Below are 27,867 nucleotides of genomic sequence, written 5' to 3'. Positions count from 1 at the left end.
AATAAGAACATTTATTTCTCGAAAATAAATCTTAATTTATCTCAAAATGATAAACTGCCGTATTATTCTCTTCTTCCAAAAGTGAAGCTTACCTAGATCTATGAAAAGGTTTAAAAAAAAGTTGGAAATGTTTAGTCTATTGACATGAGCTGAAATTCTTATGAATATTTATAAAATTCATGCATTAAGTTGATTAATGTAAAAAAGTTCGCTAAGGAATATCTTTTAAATGGTTAGAGGAATCGAATACACACATTTGTCCTTTGTTGTAGAGCGTTAAATTTCCTACAAAAACATGTCACGCTCATTCATCAATAATCATTTTTCAATGATTTAGAAAATTATTTAAAAATAATTTTTTTTTTAACAAATTCTTCAAACTTTGATCTCAAACATCTTTTAAATGGTGAAAGTTATCGCTTGAACATACCGATCTTTTTTGCAGAGCATTCAATTTCCTATGAAAACAAGTATGATGATTTGGTTGAACCATCAATGAATAATGAGATACAGTCTTTTATATAAGGGACTAAAGAAAAAGTTGCAAACTATGATAAAGAGGATCTTACCATTAATAATATGAGCTTAAATTTAGTGAGCATTTTCTAGAGGTGCCTGAGAACCAACTTTTCAATGTCGGAAGTTGAAAAAAAAAAATAATCAATTTTTTTGAATCACTCTAATATCTTCTATATTCTATACTAATATATAAATCTATAGGCTCTGTCTGTACATGGTGATTTTATTTCGAATTATGCGTCAAATATCATTTTTATGACCTACTCATACTGTATCTACCTTTTTTAGAATTTTCGTCTGTCTGTCTCTCTGTCGGTTTGTACCTTTACAACTAATCAACCACTTATCTGATTGAGATGAAATTTTTTATACATATACAAGATGCTGTCACTTAAAATATAGGCTACTTTTTAAATCAATTATAAATCAGAATTCGGGTATATAAATTATTTTTCTAAAAGTATAAGAAAAAAACAGTTAAATTACAGCCATCAATTGTTTTTATTCCATTAGCGTCAATTGTTTTTATATAACGCGTATCAATTGTTTTTTATATTTTTTTTTTTTAGATTAGATTTTGTTTCATTTATCAATTGTTTCTGTCAATTGAATCGTCTATCACATTTCATTAAGCAGTCAAAATAAGAGTGTCTAATCTGACTTATTTGTAACTAAGTAAGAATGTAAATCTATTTAATTTATTACTTGAATTTTTTTAATTTATTGTATGATATATAGGATTAAAAAGACAAAATTACGTATCTTACGCAATATGTAAAATAAATGAAGATCATAACCTATAAATAATCATTTATATTATTTATAAACAATTTTTGTGCATTAACTTATATAAAAAATTGGATTCAAAAGATAAAGATAAGTACTTGATTTCACTTAGTTATCTATAGTAATTTTTATTTTTGTATGCTAAGGTAACCAAGATTAACCAATTCAATATAACTTATCGTAATTAATAATTTTATATTTTAGATATGTATCGTTATTATTCGTTATATTTTCATTAAAAATGCCTAAAAAACGAAAATCAAACTTGAGTTCATCATCAGCCAAAGCAAGAAGCAACAAACTTCTTCGCCTATCTGAAACTCAATGTGAACGAGACGAGAGACTGAAAATTCAGAAAGAAAGGAAAAGTAATTTACGAGCTAATGAAACACCAGAACAATCTGAAATTCGCCTTGCTTCTGATAGAATGCAACATGCTAATAAGAGGAAAGTCGAATCAGAGATAGCTTATGAAAGAAGATTGGCGGATGATCGTGCACGCCACCTTATTACATATCATAATGCATCTGATGAACGACGTATCCACCGATTATCACGTGATCGTCAACAGCACACTATTGCACGCAATAACGAATCAGATGAACATCGTCATCAGAGATTGACTCACGATCGTGAACACCATACTTTATCTCGCTCACAGGAATCTATATTTGATCGTGAAACTCGCCTAATGATCGACCGAGAACATCACGCTCTTCACCGACGATCAGAATCTGCATTCAAACGCGATGAAAGTAGAGCTGCAGCTAGAAATAGATACTACAGGTTAAAGAAGAAAAAAGAAGCAAATTTAATGATGGAAAACGAAAGAATTTCGGCTCTTCGTGAATCAGAGTTTAACGACAGACGAACAGAAAGATTGTCTTTGGATCGCCAATGGCATACCGTCCATAGACAGTTAGAATCTGATTCAGAACATCAGCAACGATTAAATGCTGATAAGAATAGACAAACTCAGAGACGAAATATCCGTTGGCAATCAAAATTGAATAGTGGTTTCTCCTACGATCCGTCTATTAATTACAAACAGGAATCTGATGTTGGTCCAATGACTAAGGTTTGTAATTACTGTAATGCATTAAAGTGGGTCGGTGAATCTGTTGGATTATGCTGTTCATCAGGTAAAATTCGATTAACACCTTTACTTGAACCTCCCGAACCTTTAAAATCTCTGCTGGATGGAAAACACGTTCAATCAAAATCATTTTTGAACGCTGTAAGGTCTTACAACAATGCTTTTCAGATGACTTCATTCGGTGCAAATATTGTATCTGAGGGAAACTTTATGCCGACTTCTAAAATCCAGGGACAAGTATACCATTTAATTGGTTCATTGTTTCCTGAAAGTGATCAACCTTCAAAATTTTTACAGATATATTTTATAGCTGATTATAATGAGCAAATTAATCTTCGAATGTCCTATAATAATAATTTAAATAAAAATCTCATAACAGACCTACAAAATATGCTCCTTCAAGTAAATCCTTATGTGCATGACTTTAAATCGGCTTTAGAATCTATTCCACTCGAAAACAAAGATAATTATCAATTTGTAATCAATGCAGACCGTAAACCAATTTCCGATCATAAAGGCCGGTATAATAAGCCTTCTACAAATGAAGTAGCTGTAGTGTTAGTTGATCAAGAGTGTCAAAAGAGAGATATTGTTCTATCTTTGCGTACAAGAGATCTTCAAAGAATAAGTGAGACTCACCGGTCGTATGATGCCCTTTAATATCCACTTATATTTTGTCGTGGAGAAGACGGCTATAATTTTAATATATTTCATTCTGGACAACAAGCAGAAGACACGAATAAAAAAATTTCAGCTTTACAATTTTACTGCTACAGACTTATGATGAGATCTAATGAGTTTAATAATTTACACCGTTATCGTCAAATTTCAAATCAATTTTGGGTTGATATGTATGCGAAAATTGAAACCGAGCGATTGTCATTTATAAGAAATAGTCAAAAACAACTTAGAGCCGAAAACTATATTCACTTACAAGATGCTTTGCGCGTTGAAAGTAATATTGATCATTTAGGTCGTTTAGTTATTCTCCCATCCAGTTTTACAGGAAGCCCAAGATACATGCATGAGCGAACACAAGATGCATTTAGTTATGTAAAGAAGTATGGTCGTCCTGATCTTTTTATAACTATGACCACTAATCCTAATTGGATAGAAATAACAAGAGAGCTGTACGAAGGGCAATCTGCATCTGACCGGCACGATATTATATCTAGAGTTTTTCACTTGAAGTTGAAAAAATTAATTGATTTATTATTTAAAGGAAAAATTTTTGGATCCGTTAAATGTTATATGAATTCTGTAGAGTGGCAGAAACAAGGTCTTCCTCATGCTCATATTCTCTTATGGCTTGAAGATAAAGTAACACTTAATAGAATAGATAGTATTATAAAAGCAGAATTTCCTAATCCTCAGGAGGATTTAGATTTATATAATATTATTAAAAAACATATGATTCGTGGACCATGTAGAATAATTAATTCAAAATCTCCGTGTATGAAAGACAATCGTTGTAGTAAACGATTGCCGAAAGCATTTGTAAATGAAACGATAACTGGAGAGGATGGCTATCCATCTTACCGGCGGAGATCAACGGAAGCGGGAGGATTTGTCGCTCAAGTTAAGGTAAATGGAAATAATATAGAAGTAGATAATTGTTGGATCGTCCCTTATTCACCAGTATTATCCCGAACTTTTGAAACACATTTAAATGTCGAGTATTGTAGCAGTGTGCAATCTATAAAATACATTTGTAAATATGTCAATAAAGGAAGTGATCAAGCAACGTTTGGACTTACAAATGAAAACGATGAGATAACGAAATACCAATCTGGGAGATACATTAGTACCTCAGAAGCAACTTGGCGTATAATGTCTTTCCCAATACATGAGAGATTTCCTCCCGTGGTTCACTTGGATGTTCATTTAGAAAATGGACAGCGAGTATATTTCAACACAGAAAATGTTATTGATCAAATTACTAATCCCAAAAACACAACATTATTGGCCTATTTTCAATTATGCCGAGAGGAAATTTTCGCAAAGACACTTTTATATGACGAAGTACCTGCATATTATATATTTGATAAACAATCTAAAGTATTCAAGAGGAGGAAAAGAGGAAATCCTGTTGAAGGTTATCCTGGTATTTTTAAAGAACACGTTATTGGAAGAGTATACACAATTCATCCTGGTAATACAGAGTGTTATTTCTTACGTCTATTACTTCACACCGTTAGAGGCCCAACATCTTTTAAAGATATAAGAACAGTTAATGGTGTGGTATATCAATCATATCAAGCAGCTTGCAAAGCTCTTGATCTTATTGAAGATGACTCCCATTGGGATGAAACTTTAAAAGAAGCGTGTGTTACCGATAGTCCATTTAAACTAAGGCAACTTTTTGCAATTATTGTAGTATTTTGTCACCCTTCTGACCCTAAAGAATTATGGACAAAGTATAAAAAATATTTATATGAAGATTATGGAAGAAAATTGATAAGAAGTTTTCCTGATATTGATTTAAATTTACATAAAGAAGAGCTTGAGAATCGTTGTCTCATAGACTTAGAAAATACAATTATTTCTATCGGGGGAAAACCTTTAGATCAATATGGAATGCCGATACCGAATATTAATGATAATTTTCAGATAAACAGAGAATATCTAGCTGAAACAAGTTATGACAAATCGATACTGATGGCTTTTGTGAAAAAAAATGAATTCAAAATTAATATAGACCAAAAAAAAATTTACGATGAAATTATGAATAGCATAGACACGTTAGAAGGGGGAATGTTTTTTATTGATGCACCTGGGGGCACAGGAAAAACGTTTTTAATAAATTTGATATTATCTAAAGTTAGAGGTAGTGGTAAAATTGCGCTTGCAGTAGCATCTTCAGGTATCTCAGCAACCCTTTTACCTGGTGGTAAAACGGCCCATTTCATGTTCAAAATACCGATAGACATTGACAGATATGAATCACCAGTTTGTAATATCTCTAGGAATAGTGATAAAGCAAAAGTGATGAGAGATGCATGCTTAATAGTCTGGGATGAATGCACGATGGCCAACAAGAAAGCAATAGAAGCTGTTGACAGAACACTACAAGACTTACGAAACAATACAAAAAGAATGGGGGGCATAACTTTTTTATTTTCCGGTGATTTTCGTCAGACTTTACCGGTAATTACTAGAGGTACAAGAGCTGATGAAGTGAATATATCTCTTAAACGATCTTATCTATGGAATAATATTAAAAAACTATCACTAACTGTAAACATGCGAGTCCATCAAGGAGGTGATCCAATTTCTCAAAAATTTTCTAATTTATTGTTGGATGTAGGGGGTGGAAATATAAACGATGAAAATGGAGAAGTATCTCTGCCTGATGAATTATGTTCAATAGTACCATCTATAGAAGATTTGATAGAAAAAGTATATCCAGGTATAAGAGATATTAAAAATAAAGAGGACTCGTGGTTATCAGAGAGAGCTATTTTATGTCCTAAAAATGAAATGGTAGTCCGTATTAATAATACTATAATAGATAAGTTTGATGCAAATGAGATGGTTTATGCATCAATCAATACCACGATTAATCCAGATGACGCAACAAACTATACTGTTGACTTCTTAAATTCAATAAGTGTACCAGGACTTCCATCGCATACAATTAAATTAAAAATTGGCGCTCCTATAATTTTATTGAGAAATTTAAATCCACCTCAACTTTGTAATGGTACAAGATTACGAGTCACAAAATTACAAAAGAATGTTATAGAAGCTACTATATTAACCGGATCAGGAAAGGGTGAAAGTGTATTCATTCCTCGCATACCTCTTATACCTAATAATTTTCCATTCGAATTCAAACGCATTCAATTTCCTGTCAGTCTTTCTTTTACAATGACAATAAACAAAGCTCAAGGACAAACGATGAGCATTACTGGAGTAGATCTTCGAACTCCCTGTTTTTCACATGGACAACTATATGTATCATTATCAAGAGTAAGATCAAATAAAAATGTATATGTTTGTGTCAATGGAGAAAAAACCCGTAATGTAGTCTATACTGAAGTACTGAATTAATAAATTAATATTTGAAAAATATAAACTTCGATATAATATTATTTATAAGTAACACAACTCATATAAACATATATGCATGCATAACTTACATAAATACATATGTATGTATTTATATAATCATAAATTTATATGTATAAAGTATAATTAAAATATTAAAATATTTATATTATTTTATTTTCATTGATTATTTTTTTTATTGTTTTCGTACAATCCACATCATTATTAAAATAGAAATAATTAAATATATGTATTAAGTATCTACCTGATATAATTTAAGATAAAAATTATTCATCTTCCTCAGTCTCAACAATAATTTGAAAATTGCTTAACGGCTGACGGAAATCATTTGTATGTAAATAAATGGGTGTTATTTCAACATTTGCTAATTTGTCGACTTCAAAATTGAAATGAGACAGAGGATAAATGTCTAAATTAAAATCAATTCTGAATGTTGCATATGCATCTTTGATTTTGAGAACCTTTATCAACATAAAAAAGTTAACTATTATTAATTTGCAAAATATTAGATACATACTAATTTATTAATTATTTACTTGATTCAAAGAAATCTTATTTTCTATTTCAGACGGTCGATCGTTAACTATTATTTGATAGTTATTATTATAACCTTCGTTGATAATAAAGATAAATTTATTTTTTCCATTTATTATTTTTGACCCAACAATCATTGAAACGTACCCGGTAAAACTAAAATTTATAAAGTTTATATTATTTTATTGCTATTATCATTTTTATAACTATACGTAGATATTTTATTTATAATCAATTTTTATTGACCAATCAAACAAATATTTTTAGTTGTGTAAATGAGAATTGACTAAAAAAAAAAAAAAAAAAAAAAAAGCGAAAACTAAAATGTAAAATATATATATTTATATATATATATATACATATATATATATATATATATATATATATATATTTATCAATATATATATATATATATACATGTAAAATATACATCATAATATAAACATAAATTTTATTATTGTATATATATGGTTACCTTCTCTTTTTTCTAGGATAAATAATTCCATAAGGATCGGTTTTAGAAAAATCAATATTATATTGCTTCATCATTTTGTTTTAAATAAATTAGTTTTTAAATTTAAATTTTATTTTATAAGATTTTATTCATTTATTATAATTATTTCCAGATGCACAAAATTATTTTGTTAATTCTTTTATGTGTGATAGACGTTATGAAAATATAATTTAGTAAATAAACAGTTTTTTTTTTTAATTACTTTAATTAGCTAACTTCACGTTTTCATAAAATTTATTTATCACATTTCAATTATTTTTATTTACTAATTCATATAGTATTATCAACATAAAATATTGGTTCAATATAATAATTTTGAACTGAAAAAAATGGCGGTAAATCACTATGACTTAGAATTTTTATTGGAACAAGCAAATAAATTATTCAGTAGAGATAATTGGGCTCATGAAATAATTGATCAAACAATTGGTAATATTTTGCTTTTGAAATAACTGTAATTGATAGTTTTTTTTATTCATCTAAAAATTATTTATAAATTAAAATTTTTTAATTTATTATTTAGATTTTGTAAATGAAAATAATAAAATTGTTTATGTTGGGTGTTCGACGGTGGTAAGAGTTCTTCTCAAATCTGGAAGATTTCATGAAAATGTAGGGTTTCATGAAGGCGTGTCTGAGTCCACTGGGAAAGCTTTCGAGGATGCGAGAAAAGTTGCTATCATTTAAAATATTATTTGTAATCTTAAATATTATTATAATAACTACTCTATTAACTACTAATTTTTAAATAATAGATATCATACACGGATGCCCTATATAGGACATTACTATCATTCGAAGAATTTGGCGAACTGATAATTAAAATTGAAGAAAAAAAAAAAAGATTAGAAAAACAAAAAAAATTAAAAAATGATTGGATAAAAAAAAGTAATAATATATTGATAAAATAATAAGAACTAATCCTGATTAAACAAAGCGATTTACTCAATAATAAATATGTATCTATATAGCATTAAGATTAAATCGTTTTGAATTATTTTGAATCGTTTCTTTTAATCAGGGAATTAATTAATCGCTATCATAATATAAACATTTGATATTTAATATAGATATGGTGGAAGCTACAGTTAGTAATAAAATCTTAGAGGAAATGGAAAAAGATTCGATGACAGAAGTTTAATTAAAAAATAATTGATTTAATAAGAATTACGTTATGTGATAATTAATTGTTCATAAAAATATTTTAATTGCTATTGACATGATTTTAGTATAATTATGATAATGAGACTGACTATGATGATTATAGGAAACATAATACTTGAAAATGAATCGAAATAAGCTCAAAGAACATAAAATAACATACACATACATACATATGTATATAATATAAAATAAAATAATACATACATAAACATAAAATCTTTTTTATAGATAATTTTATTTACTACAAATTATTTTCAATCAAGTTTTTTGAAATTCCGCATTGTTTTCTAGTTATTTTTATTTTAACGCCAAGCTCATAAAAATAATAGTCTTCTAATCTATTCTGAGAACTTAACATTAAAATATATATATATATATATATATATTTGTTTATTTAACACCAAAACACAGATCTGCTGTTTCTTTCTACTCTTTTGAAATTCTAGTCTTTCAGAATTTTATGTAGAATACCATATTTCACTGGCAGCAAAATCGGGGGTGAGCACCTAGCATATCTTCCATGTAGTATTAAAAATAAAAAGGTAAGTAAAATATACTGAAAATAATAATATTATTATGTCCTCGTTTCTAAAAATGTAGGAAAAAATGATTTTCGATAAATTAAAACCAATGCTATTGAGAATATTGAAATTTTCTTATTGATCAATGTATATGGACTTAGAGGTTGTACTTCCGCTAAATTTGATTTTTCAGAAAAACCCACTAAGCCGTGTCCTATACTTTTTTTTCATTTTAGATTGTTGTTTGTTTCGTTCAAATCCATTGGTTGGTTTCGTTTAAATGGAATTTTGTGAATTTTAACCCTTGTAACTTTTGTTCTATTCATTCTTTTGTTATAATGCCAATGAAAATTTCTATTATTTTCCACCACGAAAATGATGACGTTAGTCTTTTTTTAACATTCAAACTGCAAGTATGTGAAACTTGACAAACACCCCTTAGGAGCATAAACTTTGAGGGGTGGTTTCACTCCCAAGATATGTTTTTCCACAGTTAAAAAAAAAAATGTGTTCCTGCGATTTCGACGGGAAATAACATATTTTTCAGTCTCATCGAAATCGGAGAGGGGTACTTGAAATACCTTCCTTGTTAGTCGCATAAAAGATAGAGAAGTCGACGCTTCCTTTTCGCGTGTTTTTAAAAAGAGGAGCTCAGTTATAATTATATCCGAAAAAAATTATAAAAATGTGTTTGGACATAACAGACGATACAAGAAAATTAATACCGAAAATTTTTTATCGGAAATTCACTCATTTGAGAGTTGGAGGGGGTGTTTAGAATAGAATTTTCTTCGTTTATAAACAAACTGATCTAAATATTCGGAATTTCAAATGGATATCTGCTTCGAGAAGAGAAAATGAATAATGATCATTTTTTTCAGAAAGTCGACATTTATTGAAGTTTGTGGGATCGTGAAAAATAAATATTTTCACGTCTTCAATCTTCAAGACCTACAGGCCTGAAACTTAAAATTTTTATCGTCAACGAAACTAAAAAGTCAATAGTGCTTTTGTTATTTAAACTGTCTGTTACGGGGCTAGCCGAGGTAATCAAAATTGACTGAATACTACGTTATTTCGACCTGCAGCTTTACCTTATATAAAAAAAGATCGGAGCATAATAACATTTAGAGGCGAAGGAACGGTAAACGCTAGGATAATGATAAAATAAATAAAAAAAATATAGTTATCTAACATAACAAATTTCCTAGTGCAGTAGGCAGGTAATTGCTTGTAATAATAAATTTTTCGTTTATATTAATGATCCTCATTTATATTAACTGATCTAAAGAATGATTTTTTTTATTGATAAGTCTAGAAAAATTTATGTTCAAACAATACTTAAATAATATTCATAAATTTTTTAAAGGTTCTATGTTAAAAAATAATTTTTTGTCTGTAAATTCAAATATTTTTTTAACAATACTATGTCAAATAATAATTTTTATTTATTTATACAAACTAATAATTTTTCATTTACGAATTCAAATAATGTAGAACTGATACTATATGAAATATTAATTCTATTGAATTTCAATAATAGTAAAAAAAACAAGGTAAATAATAATTGTTTTTTTTTATGAATAATATTTATCCATGAATTCACATAACATTTAACCCTTCCGCGGTTGGACTCGAGTCTCGACTCTTAACTTGAATCGTACGTCTTCGTCTTAACGTGAGAGAATGCTACCCTGTTTAGTAGAGAAGGGATAGAAAAAATAGAAGAGGGAGGGGGGGGGGTTAATAGTGCATGCACTACTACGATTAATCCGTTACTCACACAGGCTTACAACGAACTTTGATTTGCATTACCTCCGTAGAGCTCATACCGATACTTTTCGAGACGGACTTTCAGAAAAGAGTTAAACAATACTGTGGTAAGTAATAATTTTGTTCAAGTTTTCATTTATAATTTTCAACAAAAGTGTATTTCAATAATATATTTTTGACTATGCTTAATGAATAAAAACAATAATTCATTTGATATGTCCGGCGATTGATTTAAATAGAGTAGATCGATATTTCTTTAGTAGCGACAAAATATTGTCGATGGGGTCGAGGTCTGGACTAACGATATAGAAAATCACGGAAAGGAAAATGAATTTCTTTTCGTTTAAATATTTTATGTGAGTTTGTTCGTGAATAAGGTGTTTCACAGGCCTTCGAAGAGACTTGTATTAGTTGTTAAGGATTTTATTAAGTTGATAGGATAAGATGGTATATCACTTATTTCTTCAATCAATCTTCCTTGTTTAGAGGCTCGATCTTCTCTTCTGGCTACGGTGTCTTCCTTGCTTCGATGACGAAGTTGGCTTAGAGTAAAAGAAGAATGAAGTCTTATACTATTTTTAAGTGAAAAATTTACTCGTTGGTAAATTTAATCCTTTATTTGATCACAATTAATACACTATTGGATTTCATTTGAGAATTCTTTACACTTATGATTTAATAAACGATTTTGTTAGTTCAGCAAAATTTATATGGGTCTTTAATTGTTCTGAGGAACGCTTAAGCGCCGAATTTAACAAATATAAAAATATGAATTAAAAAGTAGTTTATTCAAGAAATTACAATACTGCAAAGTACCGCTACACGACTATTCACAACGCGGGGGGAAAAATAGATCGGCCTAGCTCTCACTGTAAAGTATTACCTTAAATAATGAAATTCATTAAATCTAGAAATTGTAGATTCGATAGATAGATAAAACTTCAGATTAAAATGACCCAGAGGTCCCAATTACTTGACTAGTATCTCTATCGAAACAGAACCTACACTTTTCTTCACGTTCGAAGAAGGATGTATGCAAACAGTATACAAACCTATCGACGATTCACGCGGGTCAAAGGATGCAGAATTACTGATTCTGTTCAACGACTAAGACCTCGAGCTACAATGCCCGAGTGTTTTTATATTTTTAATTAAATTTTGATGGGGAGTAATTTATTAATGTTGTTGGTAGTAAATGACGTTCATTTGTCCGTCAATATTTGCAATACCTTGGTCAACGCGTGAAGCAAATGTAGATGTTTGCAGGCGCTGCGTTTTCGAAATTTGGAAAAAAGGTGTCGGCTGCTCTACTTTTAATTTAAATTTGGCAATTAATAATAATAATAATTTTAAAAAAATGCAGGGTGGACATAAAATATTGAATAATTTATTTCATTTATATTCAATAATTTCACATGAAAATGTATTGAAATAATATACTTTTTACATAATGATTGGTTAATCTTAATAATAGTAGATTAAATAATAATTTTCAATTAGTCATTTTTCAGTTTTGTTTAACTGATTTGAACTACAAATATATGTAAATAAAGGGTTTAGCAGAATAAGTATGACGAGTCGGCCCCCAAATGGGAATCGATATCGAAACCTATGTTTTAATATTGACTTGATGTTCTAACACGATTTATGTACTTTTCGCGACCGACTTCTGCTTTGACCTTGAGATAGAGAGCAAAATATCTGTATGCTTGACTATTACTGAATGTGGTATATCTCTGATGCTAATTAAGATAAAGAAATGAAACCAACGCGAGGTATTAGGTTACATTACAGAGTACATCACATATATTTTTTTATAATTTTTAGAATAAAAAATTACATTAAAAAAATAAAAAAATCAAATTTTTTTTTCTGAGTCCTCTGTGACTTACAACCACGAAATTAATATATGTGATACTCCTTTGTGTGCTCTATTACCCATAAAAATTGCATGAAAAAAAAGTTGGTGCAACACAACGAAAAAAAATTATATGTGATTCACGCCTTGCAGTGTGAGTGTATAAACATGACTCTATTTAACACGCGCGGACAAACAAACAAGTTCGAACTTGTTACATATCGCGCTGTTTATTGCATCGTTTGTTTAGCTACAATCGCAGTCATTTGTCTTACACAAGGAGGCAGTTTGTAACTTAAATTCTGTCATTGGTATTTTGTATCAGCATTTCGAAATTATTAACTATCGAACCAAGTTATTATTAAGTCATAATGTCGAAAAAGTGTAAAAATTGTAACAAGTACCTGAGTAGGATTCCTGGTTATAAAAAAATTATAAAGAATGAAGAAGAAGCTAAAGTGTTCAGTGACTGTTTGAATAAAACCGTAATAGTTAATGATATTTTTTGTAAGAAGTGTCGACTTATCCCATATGTTAACAAAAAAGCTTCTACTTCTAAATGTGCAGCATTTAACGAGGTATCTTTAAGCATAAAAGAATCTGTTGAAGAATTAGCGACTAGAGAAGTGCCGGAAGAAACTTACGTTTACTCTGAAGATTCTGATAACAGTAGTGACAGTGATTTTACATATAAATACCATCTGAGTGATGATTTTATTGAAGTTCCACTTCAACGTGTTGCATCTACTCACAAGTATTGCATTATATGTCAAAAAACAACTGATCTTATGACAATATGTTTGGAGACACGAATACAATTGTTTATTAAAAAACTGATTTCTATACCAACAGGTAATCGTTGCTGTTCGATGCACTTAATTGGAAATTATTTTTATAAAGATGATTTATTACGTCTCCGCATAGTCTCTAATACTAGTAACGTAGAAAAAACTGAATTGACACTATTTTTCAATACGCTGTCAAATAAATCACAGTCATCAATATTCGATAGAATGAACGAATTAGATATGTCTGAAGATCAAGTAAAGACTTTAACCGGAATATCTTGGGAAAATATATTAAATCTTAGATCATTACTTACATCTATGCGAGATACAAGGACACGGTCTGTTACTCAAGCTTTAATTATATTTCTGTTTAAACTAAAGACTGGCAATTCAAATGAAACAATCGCAAGTATTTTTGGTTTACCTTACGCCCAACAAGTTTCAGAATATTTCACGCAAATACTGACAAGTTTTGAAAAAGAAATTTTACCGTACTCCTTTGGATATAACGCTGTTTCTCGACAACAACTTATAGCGAACACCAGTGATACTGCAAAAAAATTATTAAATGTCAATGAAAATCAGCTTATACTAATTGTAGATGATACATATGTACGACACCAGAAAAGTAAAAATAATTATTTTCAAAGGAGATCGTACTCAGGACAAAAGAAAACACACTTATGTAAGCCATTTGCAATATGTACGACAAATGGTTTTGTCCTTGATTTTGCTGGACCTTTTTCTGGAACTCTAAATGATGCTACAATTATGAAAGTTGTTTTAGAGAATCCTTCAGGCTTAAAAAAACTTCTGTTACCCAATGATATATTTATTGTAGATCGCGGATTTAGAGATGTCGTAGAGTTTTTGAATGACAAGGGTTTCAACGTTCTTATGCCGGCTTTTAAAGGTAATAAACTTCAACTCAGTACAGAAGAAGCTAATATATCGAGAAATATAACGAAAATCAGGTGGGTAGTAGAAGCTGTTCACGGTAGTATTGCCCAAAAGTATAAACTTTTACATTATTCTTTTGATAATAAGATGTTGCCAAAGCTGGAACTGCTATGTAAAACTATTGGTTTTCTGCACAACACTTATGAGAAAAGACTTCATTCGGATAGTAGTTTAAGTAACATTATAGTACAATATATGAAAAGTAGAATGGACATAGAAAATACTTTGAGTCAAGAAGTACAAAGTCAACATTGGAACCGAAAAAAAAATACACTGAAATGTTTAACGGCATCTGAACTACTTGACTTTCCACGTTTAACTGAAGATCAGCTCAAGATTTTATTCACAGGCTCATATCAGTTTTCACAAGCTATATCTTACTTGGCCGAAATAATGGACGATCAAAATAATCTCTCAGTACAATATGTGAAATCAGCACCTAATTTCATCAAAGCAGAAGTAAAATCAAGACATATAAATAGAAAAGTCTATCGAATTTACATCCACTATATTCCGAAAGGTAATGACTACAATAGTATTCTTCGTTATTGCTGTGATTGCCCTAATTGCAAACGTACAGTGGGATGCTGTTCTCATGTAGCAGCTATTATTTATTATCTATCATATGGACGATATTTGTCCAGAATCGTACGTCCAGCTGAGGTCCTAACTAAGTTATTTGCAACTCAAAGTGTTCCGATTGTAATTAATTACAACAGTGATGATGATTAATATTCTGTCTCTTGTATTTTGATTGACACGAAAAAGTAATAATAATAAATATTGAACATTGGTAGTTTTTTTCTCATTTTTTTTTAAACTATTATCCTACCTCTTAAGACGATTTACTTATGTTTTAAAACAAGCTGATGTGCAATTAAAAAAAAAAAACAATAATGTAATGTGTACCTTATAATACAGGGGTACACCATAAGGCAGAAATCACATATAATTTTTTTTCGTTGTGTTGCACCAACTTTTTTTTCACGCAATTTTTATGGGTAATAGAGCACACAAAGGAGCATCACATGTATTAATTTCGTGGTTGTAAGTCACAGAGGACTCAGAAAAAAAAATTTGATTTTTTCATTTCTTTAATGTAATTTTTTATTCTAAAAATTATAAAAAAATATATGTGATGTACTCTGTAATGTAACCTAATACCTCGCGTTGGTTTCATTTCTTTATCTTAATTAGCATCAGAGATATACCACATTCAGTAATAGTCAAGCATACAGATATTTTTCTCTCTATCTCAAGGTCAAAGCAGAAGTCGGTCGCGAAAAGTACATAAATCGTGTTAGAACATCAAGTCAATATTAAAACATAGGTTTCGATATCGATTCCCATTTGGGGGCCGACTCGTCATACGTATCCTGCTAAACCCTTTAATGATGTGCAATTGAAGATAAAATTAATGATTGCTAAAATGTATTACAATTAATGTTAAATGGCTGCGTAAATCAAATTTGAAACCACGAACGTTACATTCTAAAATTTAACACTCCGGTGTTACCAGGAACTTTCCAAAAAAAGTTATTCCTGAAAATTTATTGATTTCCAAAAATTAAATGGCCATTATTAATTACTAAAAATTTCACAGGGTCATTACACTCGAAGGCTGCTTTTTGCGTGGCAATAGTTTCGAAAAATAAATTTCTTTCGGGAATTCAAAATTTTTTTCAAATAAGAAAAGACATTATAATTTCATCGTTCAGTACATAATATGTGAAAGTAGGAAATTTCATTTTATTTCTCATTTGAAATTTGTTCCGTATCGGTCTCTAAAAATCTATAATTCAATATAATTATCTGTTCATAAAAAAATAGCTAAAAATGAAGAATGAACGAAGATACAATAAAGATTTGGTTAAATCTGGCAGTTATATATGACATGTAGTTCCCTTACTTACCGCTATTGAAAGACGGGTTGAAGTAATTATTTCTTTCAACTTTATTTGATATTTGTTCAGATTTATCAACTTCATCGAGATTTGATTGATGTTTTTTACCTGTAATAAAAAGAAAAAAAAAGGAAAACGTGATATATTTTGATCCTAATGATTTAAATAAATTTTTGTCACAACGACACATTGAGTAACTAAAACGAATATTTTATTCTTTCAAATGTGTTTTGTATTTTTTACGAAGAATATTGTTTAAACTAACTTTGATAAAAAAAAATTCTTATTTTTCTACAGTATGTGTTTCAAATTGATATCCCGATAAAAGAAGGTAAATCACAATTTTCTTATGTTAGAAAACGAATATTTCATAAAACAGCATACGCTTATCATCCCTGAACAATGTCATTTATTTGAAACTTCGGATAAACGTGTAAAAAGATCATTCTGCGGTTGAAATGGAGGTTAATTTTTCATTACACATTGAGACAAACCACTTTTCGGCTTCACGATTTTTACCAGCAGCCACCAGAATTTTCGGGTGGCATAACCATGGTGGTTGAACCATGGCATAGGCTGGCCTCTAACAAATTTTTATTTTACTAGGACAGATCAATGGGCTGGGATTCTTGCAAAGCAAAGATTCGCACTTACCTTCCTCAACTGGACTGACCGACTTGTAAATGATTTAAGTATTTCAAGGTCAAAATTAGGTACTTTTCAGGTGTTAGTTAAGTGCACAAACGAAATGTTAAGTCCACGTCCGGTTTTAAAAAAAACTAAAAGGTTCCCCAAGTTTATAAAACTTGGCGGAACTTTGGAATAAAAAATGTTTTTTTTTTCCAATGCATCAGCATTAAGTGAACTTTAAGTGCACTTCATGACAACGAAGATATATCTCAAATATAGCATTATAAATGAGTAACATAAAAAAAACTATCCAAAACCGCAAGAGCTGACTTCGCGCACGAGCAAGAATGAAAGTAACTTTTCAAACTATATGCTGAGTAATAATGAATACTTTTATTGAGAAGAACTTTTTATTTTGAAAAATTAAATCATTCATAGTCATCACAAAAATACGTTTTACTCACGTGAATTTAATATTATTATTCATAAATAAATTTCTATTTAATTGCAGATCAATATAATGTGATTGTAGATCACTCTAAGTTCATTGAAGTGCACAAATAAAAGTAGGCATCGAGTTGCTTCGAACAAAAGAACTATATTTTTTCTAATCAGTAGCTAATGAGTTAAAATGACTATCTAAAATTACGCTTTAGTCAAGAAATCTTAACGTATTATAACGATAATGACAGTCAAAGGAAATTTTTAAATATAATAAAGTAAATCAGATTTAAGTGCAGAATTTATAGACAAAAGTCATGATAAATTTAGATCTTCTATTCCTGGACTTGTAAACGCAGCGCTTGATATTTTTTGATCAGCAGGCTCAAAGTTTTTGATTTAATAATATTTAGGAATGATGTTTTAACATTTATAGATTATCGAACTTATACAGTCATTCTTAATTACTACTTCTGATCCACCAGTAGGCGTCAGATTTTTTTTAACTCCCCGCTAAGAAAATTGCAAATTTCCAAAAAAAACGGAAGTTATTGGTTTCGGTCCGATTTTCGAAAATCGAGTTTTTTTTTCAAATCAACCGATTTGAACGTACTTGGCAGCAGTTGAAAGGGCTCACCAAAACCTAGAATCGATTAGATTTTGGGGTAGATCGGTCATGTAGTTTACGAGTTACACGAAGAATAAAAATTACAAATTTTTTTTGTTTTTGGTTTTTGCGTATCACTTATAAACCACGTGTCTGATTTGCCTCAAAATTTAATCAGTTTTAGGTCTTATTGAGCCCTTTCGATTGCCATCAAGAATGTTCAAATCGGTTCATTCCATCCAAAGATATCGTCGGACAAAAATTATAATTTTTCAGTGAAGGTATGATCTACGGGCCTAACAAATTTTCGAGCTCGAAGAGCTCAAAAAATTACAAGAAATAATGTTTCCGAGCTCCCTGAGCTTGAAAACAGCGGAAAGTTTTTGGGCTGGCTCGCAAAGTCAAGCAGTTTTCAGATTTTTTTTCAGTTGGAGGGTCAACTGACTTTATATTTTCTAACAGTAACTTGACTTATAAATAATTCTACATTCAAATAAATAGCTCAGATTTAAGTGCAAATTAAGTGCAAACCACTCTATGGTCAGAGGTCATGATACATTTATATCTTCTACTTCTAAGCTTGTGAACGCAGTGCTTGATATTTTTCGATCAGTGAGTACTCAAAGTTTTTAAATTGATAATATTAATCAATGTTTTTTCATCATTCATAAATAATTTAACTAATAGTTATTAAAATTCTTACTCCAATTGGATCGGCAGGTGACAGAATTTTTTTTTTTTTAGTTGAGTGGTTTGCTGAATTTATATATCTTAACAGTAACTTGAATTATAAGTTATTTATTATTAAAAATAAATAGCTCAGATTTAAGTGCAGATCAAGTGCAATAGATTCTTTGGTGAGAAATCTTGAAAAGTTCAGACCTTTTGTTTCTAGAGTTGTTTACGTAGTGTGCATGATATTTTTTGCTTCAGCGACTATCCAATTTTGCTTGACAATGATAATAGTATTATTCAATCATAAAAAAACACTTTATAGTAATCGTTTAATACTTACTATATGCATTTGGCACCATATTATTTTATACTATGTGGTCTATTGGCGTGTTTTCATACAAGTATTAGGTAATTAAACTCGAAAAATTGGCTATTTCATAAATGATTGTATTGATTTTATTTATCTGTTTATTTATTTGTTTTGTTGTTATACATGTATGTGTACGTGCCCGTTTCTATAGTCAGAGGCACATGTGATTAAGAACAAATTTAAATAAATTTTATATTATAAACAATAATCTCACTATGTCAACACGAAATATAAATATCAATTTTTAAAAATAGTTAACTTTGATTTAAAACTCAGATTGATTCCGACTAAAAATTTCCGATCGGATTAATGGGAAATTAATCAAAAGATACCAGTTGTTTTCTGGTCGAGTCTAATTAATTATATTAATCGGATTCAAGTGAAAAATAACGCATCATCTTCCGATTAAAAAAAATTTTAATCAAATTCAATCAGAAAATAATGTTTTATTTTTTCCGATTGAAATATATCAGAAAAGTGACTCGAGTATGACTAGTTTAGTAGTTCTAGAATTAATCTCATCATACAGTAAGCATTATTATTTTTGAGTTAACGTTTATACGATCTGTTTGTTTTCACTTGAATCGATTTCAGACCATTTGCCATTCCGGTAACAAAACGTTGTGTAGTGACCTATATTTTCAAGATCTCCTTTGGTTACACTCTGTCAAGTACTCATGTAAGGTGATATGAAATTGATCAATCCTCGAAGATGAAACGGTTTTTCCATGAATGATAGTTTTACTATTTTAGGAACGGTATTCAACATGATTCTAGGTTCATTTTCAGTGTTTGTTTGCAAATCAAAATTTAGCACAATTGCAAATAAATTAATGCTACCTAAAATAAGAAATTATAGAATTATTCAAGCTGATAAGCTTAGCAACATAATAAAATATCAAATAAAATAATCAAGTAAATATGAATATCAACTTTGAACAAAAGTTTTTGATCGTTCCATATGGAAAAAAAAAGTAAAGAACGATTATTATTGTGTGGTGAGTAACTTAAAACTACTAATGGGATTCGATAGCTTCACTTTTTTATAAAGGTATGAAAATTACTATTCCACAAGTAAGATGTGCTATCATGAATTAAAAATTACTGCGCATTTGTATCGTTTAGTTATAGAATAGTAATTTATTACTTATGCCAAAAATAAAGGTATCAACTCTAGTATTCCAGTAATTATAACTTAATTTTGAGATTCGTTTTTTCCGTGTAATTTTTTTTGATTCGATATATCAATCAATTTATGATAAATATCGTATGAACAATGTGATTTTCTCTTTCGTAAACTATTAAGGTAGTTCACTCGCAAAACGACTTTTTTTAGGAATGCGATGAAATTAAAACATGAGATTAAAAAAAATGTCTAATATTTAATGAAAAAAAAAAAAAAAAAACGCAATTTTTTCACCGATCGTAAGACGAGATATTAACAATCAAAAAGTGCATAATTAACATGCTGGAGATCTACCAAGTATAAGAATAACATGTAGTTTCTTGAATATCTTGGAAACGGTTCTTACCATTTTTTTAAAAACTTATCCACTGTTAAATGAAAAAATTAGAAATTTTTTCAAAAAAACTCTGAATTTCTTGGCTGATTTGTTTAAAAAATATTGATTTTTGAAATCTAAATAATTTTAAATTACTTGACGTGTGGTGGGGTACAGCAATTACAACTCGGCAAAGTTTCAGGCGTCATACTTAACCCACGGAAATTCAAATTTCACTTAGTTAGGTTAATTTTTGAACATGAAAGTATTGGAGGTCAAAAAATTTTTGGACAATTTTTCGAAATAATTTTTATGAATGTTAAACATTTATTCAATGATTTTAAACAAACAAAAAAATTAATTTTTAATATTTACTTATATTAATGATAGCTCAGCTGCCCAATTCCAAAACACAGTAACTGAAAAATTTTTCAAAACCGATTTTTTAGTATTTTTAGTTCCAATGGAGTTTTGTAAACATGATTCAATACATATTTCAAAAATTTTTTTTTATCAGTTACTGTGTTTTGAAATTGGTCAGCCGAGCTTTTCTTACAGTTTTAGAATTTTTTTTAATTATTTTATTGAAAGTAGCACACATCGAACAATTTTTTTCTTTTTAATTGCGATTATCGTGTAAGTTTGAAAAAAAAATTATGAAAATATGCACAAAAGTTAATTCTATCCAAAATGTGTGATTGTCAATAATAAAAAATGTATATTAAACTCAGACTATATAAAGATTGCTACCTATACATTTAATTTATAGACTATTTAATATAAATGTTTGCAGCGTTGCCACATTTATTATACTCATCAGTGTGATTGTATTAGTGTGTATCTGTATATTTAAAACTAAAATGTATTGGATACAGTCTCTCACAAAAATAAAATATTCTGGCATTGAGTATCTCTAACTTTTTGTAGTTACGATTACGCTATCCTTTTGGCTACGAATGTCGCGAGTGAACTATTTTACATAAGTTATTCTGTTCTTTCCCTCGCGGTTTTGATTCACCCTAGAAACACCCCGGAAACACGATGGAATCACGGTGGATCCACGGCGGTTACACGGTGGGTTTTTTGTCATTTTATCACCGTGATTCCACGATGATTACACGGTGTACCCACCGTGATTCCACGTACACCGCGTAATCACCGTGGATACAGTGTGGAATCTCGGTGAATACACCGTGGAATCACGGTGGGTACACCGTGTTACCATCGTGGAAACAGTATGTAACCACCGTGTATACACGGTGATAAAATGGCACAAACCCACCCTGTAACCACCCTGAATCCACCGTGATTCCACCGTGTTTCCACTCCCAGGGTGTTTCCAGGCTGATTTAAAACCGTCAGGGTTATTTATCTTTTAATTTCAATAGGACATTAACCTGTAATTTCGAACTTTGTGATTTGTTAGATTAACATATGGAACATTTACTTGAATCTAAATTAAATTCCTTTTCTATGTGTTCATTGGGCTGAGTTCCTGCTAACGATGTGTTAGTCATCATAAGAGTGACATAATTCCTCGCTTGTCGTGTCCATTTTCACATTACTTAGTTTCAATAAAACACGGAGCAATGTCAAGCAATCTTCTGCAAAGTTCTTGGGCCGTAATAGAGCAGTCTACCACATAGCATTTAAGCTCATCACTTCTATTTTTCAGAAACAGATTTTTTAATATATTAGCCCGGAGACGGTAGAGATCCGATGTTATTCTTTTTGTGGAAATTCGATTAATCAAATCGAAAAATATGCTTTTGTTGGAAAACTTTTTTATTATAGATTCATAAAAATCTGGCACATCGATAGATGCAACAAGAAATAACTGGAGTAATGCATCAAATGTGCGGGTATTACAATAATCAACTTTTTGTTGCCCATCACGAATAGCTTACAACGTTTTATTTTCTCCACTTTTTAAAATGGTTATTTTTTTAAGCTTGGACTTAGATTCAAGTGTATTGAGTGGAAATTTTTTCCGTAATTAACCAATTTGTGGTTTAGTCGGATCAGTAACTAGTCCCCTTCAACCTTCTAGTGCTCTTGACTCAATAATTTGAGGAACGTTATTTTGCGTATTACAACTATAGCGTATACGACTTTGTCTGTACCCTTCTCCGTATGGTCTTGAACAAAGATCAAGAGCATAAACTGGGATATTACAAATCGTAGAAGAAAAAAGATAATCGTTAATTGTGCATGTTTTGGGCATTAACAAATTTAAGTGCTACATAAGGCAATATTGTATTTTATCTTTTAAATTTTAAGACTTTTCAAGAAACTATTAGCTTTAGTTGAATTTATAAACATTAATTTATGTTAAACGTCATTCGCAGAATTATTATGAATAAAAATGTATAGTATTTTTTAAGGCATAAAAGTGTACATTAATTATAGTAATTTTTTTTTAACATTAATACAGATCAGAGCATAATTATCGAATTTTCTTGAGATCATCTTCAATCAGCTCAAGCAAAATCTCAATCTACATTGGAAAAAAAAAATTCTCACCAAATACGAGCTCTCAATTCCAATGCTAAGTACTTTCCATTTGATTTCCAAGATTTCCCATGTAAAATACACATAAATAAAATTACTTTTTTTTTAACTTTCTAATACTCAGCTGCGTTTAACGATATGAACGCGGGTTAGGTCGCAAATTGTAGGGCATTAGATATTCTTCAAAAGTGTCCATAATTACTTAGCTGTTATTCTAGCTGTTTCACTTGTGTCCGCTGCGGAACTCATTTTTTCTATGAAATTGACCTGTATTGGCTTGCAGAACGTAAACCAATGAAAGTACACTAAAAATGCTGATGAGAATTTTGTAGGAAAGCTTATTCCCTTCAAAAAAAAGCTTTGTGAGTCAAGTCAATAAGTCCATAGTTACCAAGTTATAGTCGTTTTAATAATTTGAAAAATATAATTTAAAAAAAAAATTTACGATTGATATTTTATTTGCCAGATTATTAAAATGATTATAACTCAGAAACCTTGTACTTTAGCGACTTGACTGATTCAGCTTCTTTTGAAGGAAATAAAATTTCCTATACAATTCTCCAAAGCATTTTTAGTCTACTTCCATTGGTTTACGTTCTGCAAGCCAATAAAGGTCCATCTCATAGGAAAAATGAGTTCCGCAACGGACACAAGTGAAACAGCTGGAATAACAGCTAAGTAACTGTGGACATTTTTGAAAAACACTGTTACGACCAGGGTAGAGAACACAACAAAATGTAAGATAAAATAAATTATTTATAAGATATAATAGAACATAGGGAAATAGTTAATAAATATACTAAAACCTCTAGTGTGAAGGTATATATGTATAGATATCCATACACATATACGTATAGATATACATATACTTTCGTATATATATAGACATTCATATACCAATATGAAAGCTAAATAACAAAATCGGTAAATATGCATATAAATACATATATATTTGTCATGGTCAGCTAATTTATAACCAAATATACAACAAAACGAACATAAAAATAATAGTGAACACAGTATTTACATATATATGTATATTTACTTTCAGCTCAGGCGTACCCCACACCAGCACTTTTCTTCTTAACGCTGAGGAGGGAAGAGCAAATGAGGAGCCCTAATTTCACGGGTAAGACTAAAACACACTCGTATTAGTTCTCTAAATTTTTTATTCTTCTATTTCCACTCGAGACCGTAGTCACGTGATTTATGAGCTATAAGACCTCAGCCCTTACGTCATCCTTGCCACCCGATGATTCTAGCTGTTCCCCAAGAGCTCTCGTTTTAATTACCTAGTAACAGGAGTCACCAAGTAACCGCCTTTGGTGCTGGGCGATACCTCTTAGATGGCACCCCTCCATCCGTTAACTTGGAGGCCAAGCCGAGATGACGCGTGCAACCAAGAACAAGTCTATATTTGACTAACCAAGTGACCGCTTCCAGAACCTTCCTAAAACTAAAGATGCATTAATTCTTACTCTTCTAAGAGAATACTGAAGTTTTCGAATAACCTGCATCCGTATTACAAAATTAGATATGAAAAGAACAACTCGAATATCGAATAATTAGGAAAAATAACTTAATTATAAATTTTTTTTTCTCTTTTTCTTTTTTTTTTCTTCCTCTCTCACTTGACTCAACCTTCATCTAATATCGGCTACCGCACGTGCAGAATAGAACCGCAGGAGGAGAAGTACATTTAGAAGTCACTAGAAATCCCATAAAAACTGAACGCTAGTACAGCTAGCACATTTTTTATTGTACAAGATCAAGGGGCACGGTCCATGATTTACAACATTTCCCCTCATTTTCGGACTATATAAGCCCGCGGTTTTTCGGTCTAATTTTCCAGTCCAGTCCACTCGGTTCAGTCGAGTCTAAGCCTCCGTTATTGCGTAACATGCGAAAATACAAAAATGTCGTATAATTAAATAATACAAAACTAAAACTAAATCTATCAAAGGTCAGATGAGTAGTCAGAACTTATTGATGTAAACAAAGAATACTATAACTTTCCCTTTTTATCACTTATGAAGAAATAATGACCTAACTAATAAATTGAGCAATCAATTAAATCGTGATAAGCTCCCTAATGCTTGCAGCCCAAACATTACCACTTTCATACAATGCCGTGCGATGCTCCTCCGTTTTTCTTTTATAAAGTCAAGTGTCATCACCCTGATAACCTTTACATTTATGCATCGTTAACTTTACATTTTACTCGCTTGGACCCTCCGCATTCTATCAAGTGTCTACTAATCCAAATGAATATTGAATTTTATTTAAATTTTAAATAACTATAAAACAAACTGATAATTATTAACAAAAACAAGGTAATAAACTCCATAATCAATACCATTGACAGTAAATAAAATCATAAATAACGCTTAATACGCAATAGTAGATATTGCACAATAACCCAAGAACGTTTTTATTAGATAAATATTAACAAATTAAAACGCAATATCCCAACATACCAATACGAAAACAAGAGAACAACTAACCAACTAATTACACGACATCGGACACCCATAATATACCATGTGTAACTGGGTACCCCTCGACTTCCGTGGTCTTGACGACAAGGCTTACGAGGTCACAATTTAGACACGTTTCGAACTCAAAAGTTCTAAGGGCGCCACTGAGAGTAAGTTGCAGGATCTCTCAGTATCGTGTGCAAGGCAAAACAAAGCAAAGAAAAATGAAAATCTCAAGGACGAGTTCGAAAATTACTTTATCGTGGCTGGACCACACAGCTGCAGAATTAGGTTCTTGTTATTACAAAATCAATCACTTAATGAGCGGTCGGTAAGACTCAGCGTCATTAAACGATTGAGAATAATTATTTTAGTAAATATAATTTTAATAAAATATCCAAAGTTTATTGATAATATTTCTGTGGCAACGGATATACTTTTTAGTTTAATAAAAAATTTTGATTTCCCGACGATATTTACGTATTTTAAAATTTGACTTAGTTTTAAATTTAATATACAATTTCTTTAATTATAATAACAATTATTATCTCCTTAATATACAATTTGCTGGCGAGGCAAAAAATTATTTCAATTCACGCTCGCATACACACTGTCCACAATTATAAAATCTTAATAACGCCTGAAATTCTGGGCTGTCCTCATTTTCTGGGTTTTAACCACCCGTAGGTCTTACCATCGTCTTTTTTTGAGTCTTTGACATTGTTCTAAAAGTTTCAATCCGAGATGCAAAAGCTAAATGGTGTCCGATTTGTCGTGGAACGCCCCATATATATATATATATATATATATATTAGGGTGCTCTGTTTAAAACGAACATTTTTTTCTTTGCTCCTCATCGAAAATCTCGTTCTATATGTTAAAATCAAAATTTTGTCCAATTTTGAGCTCTTAATATTAATATTAACCACTGGAACAACTGCGTCGGAGTTTTTCCATGCTAAAAACACGTGAATTTAATTTTTTTCCTTTCCAATTAATAAAACTCAGCCCTACATTTATGTATCGTATCGGTCCAAATTTTTTCTTGAAGAGAATTGTATGCTCTATAAAAGAGCCAGTATTTGCTTAGCTCTGAGTTCAAGTCTAGCTCTCCTGTGAGTCTTTAGTGTCAAATTTTGTATCGAATTGATGGATTTTTGCTGTTAACTCATGAAATGTCGAGCTTGGAGAAAAAAAGTGCATGCACTTTTTTGTAAGGAATTTAGTTTTCTGTTAAAAAGGTTCAATGACTTATATCTGTAAAACTATTATTTTAAAAAATACATGAACTTAAAGTTATTTAACTTTTAAGCTTTAGCAAGATTTCGAGTTCAATTGTTTTATAATTAAGTGATATTCATATTTTTGGACGTTTTTCGTCTTATTTTATTCATTACTTAGCAAAAAAAAAATTTTATGACATTCAAAATTAAGTATTTACAATCTATTTTTGTAATGAATTCGAAATAAAATGGGTTGTTAACTTTTTTTGGATTAGTTTTTCAGGGTATTTTTTATACTTTATATATTTATGTATTAATCCTTATCTTACATAAATTACTGATAGTATATTAAATATTAAATCAAAATAATCATCAATTGAAAAGAAAATGATAGCTTACTTAAATACATTTTTGGCAGTTTAATGATTCAACATAATAAAATATGATTTTTATGTCAGTTTTTTAATGATCAATCAGCGCTTATTAGTTTTTGAACTATCGCTACAGCTATATAATAAGCGCTGCTCAACCATTGAAAGACTGATATAAAAATCATATTTTATTATGTAAATTCATTAGACTGCCAAAAATGTATGTAAGTAAGCTATCATTTTCGTTTCAATTGATTATATTATTAAACCTATACTAATAATAGGGGAGCCGGTTTTTTCGTTCTGTTATATCGAGAAAACTACTGAATCGTTCGGAATAATACTTATACCACAAGATGCAGCGTGTTTTGGAAAAGGTTTTAGTATATCATATGTTGGTGATTACTTATCCGGAACATATTTTTTTGACTTGGAAATGAATAATTTTTATTGTAACTAAATTTATTCTATTCGCTTATCATTTGTTTGAAATAAATTTTTTAACTCTATTGGTCCTGTTCATTTATTGATTTGACATTTGGTGAATCGAGAACTGTTAAGAATTATTTATA

At 30.1% G+C, this 27,867-nt stretch overlaps 2 protein-coding genes and 1 long non-coding RNA gene across 3 annotated transcripts; all 3 read left to right on the top strand.

Moving 5' to 3' along the window:
• Positions 1–856: 856 nt before the first annotated feature.
• Positions 857–1,456, top strand: LOC128669069 (uncharacterized). Its single transcript, XR_008404599.1, has 3 exons — positions 857–956; positions 1,089–1,194; positions 1,258–1,456. It is a non-coding gene; the product is annotated as an uncharacterized LOC128669069 (long non-coding RNA).
• Positions 1,457–7,533: 6,077 nt separating this feature from the next.
• On the top strand, positions 7,534–8,724 carry LOC128669068 (DNA repair protein RAD52 homolog). The gene is made up of 4 exons (XM_053743253.1): positions 7,534–7,949; positions 8,044–8,192; positions 8,276–8,408; positions 8,591–8,724. Exons 1-4 carry the CDS (start codon positions 7,850–7,852, stop codon positions 8,659–8,661), a joined length of 453 nt encoding a protein of 150 aa, XP_053599228.1. The 5' UTR covers positions 7,534–7,849; the 3' UTR covers positions 8,662–8,724.
• A 4,483-nt stretch (positions 8,725–13,207) lies between these two features.
• On the top strand, positions 13,208–15,316 carry LOC128667342 (uncharacterized). The gene has a single exon (XM_053737002.1). The coding sequence runs from the start codon at positions 13,208–13,210 to the stop codon at positions 15,314–15,316; it is 2,109 nt and encodes a 702-aa protein (XP_053592977.1).
• The last annotated feature ends 12,551 nt before the right edge of the window (positions 15,317–27,867 follow it).

This window comes from Microplitis demolitor, chromosome 2 (genome assembly GCF_026212275.2).
Source record: "Microplitis demolitor isolate Queensland-Clemson2020A chromosome 2, iyMicDemo2.1a, whole genome shotgun sequence".
NCBI lineage: Eukaryota > Metazoa > Arthropoda > Insecta > Hymenoptera > Braconidae > Microplitis > Microplitis demolitor.
This window is presented reverse-complemented; position numbering and strand designations above follow the sequence as displayed.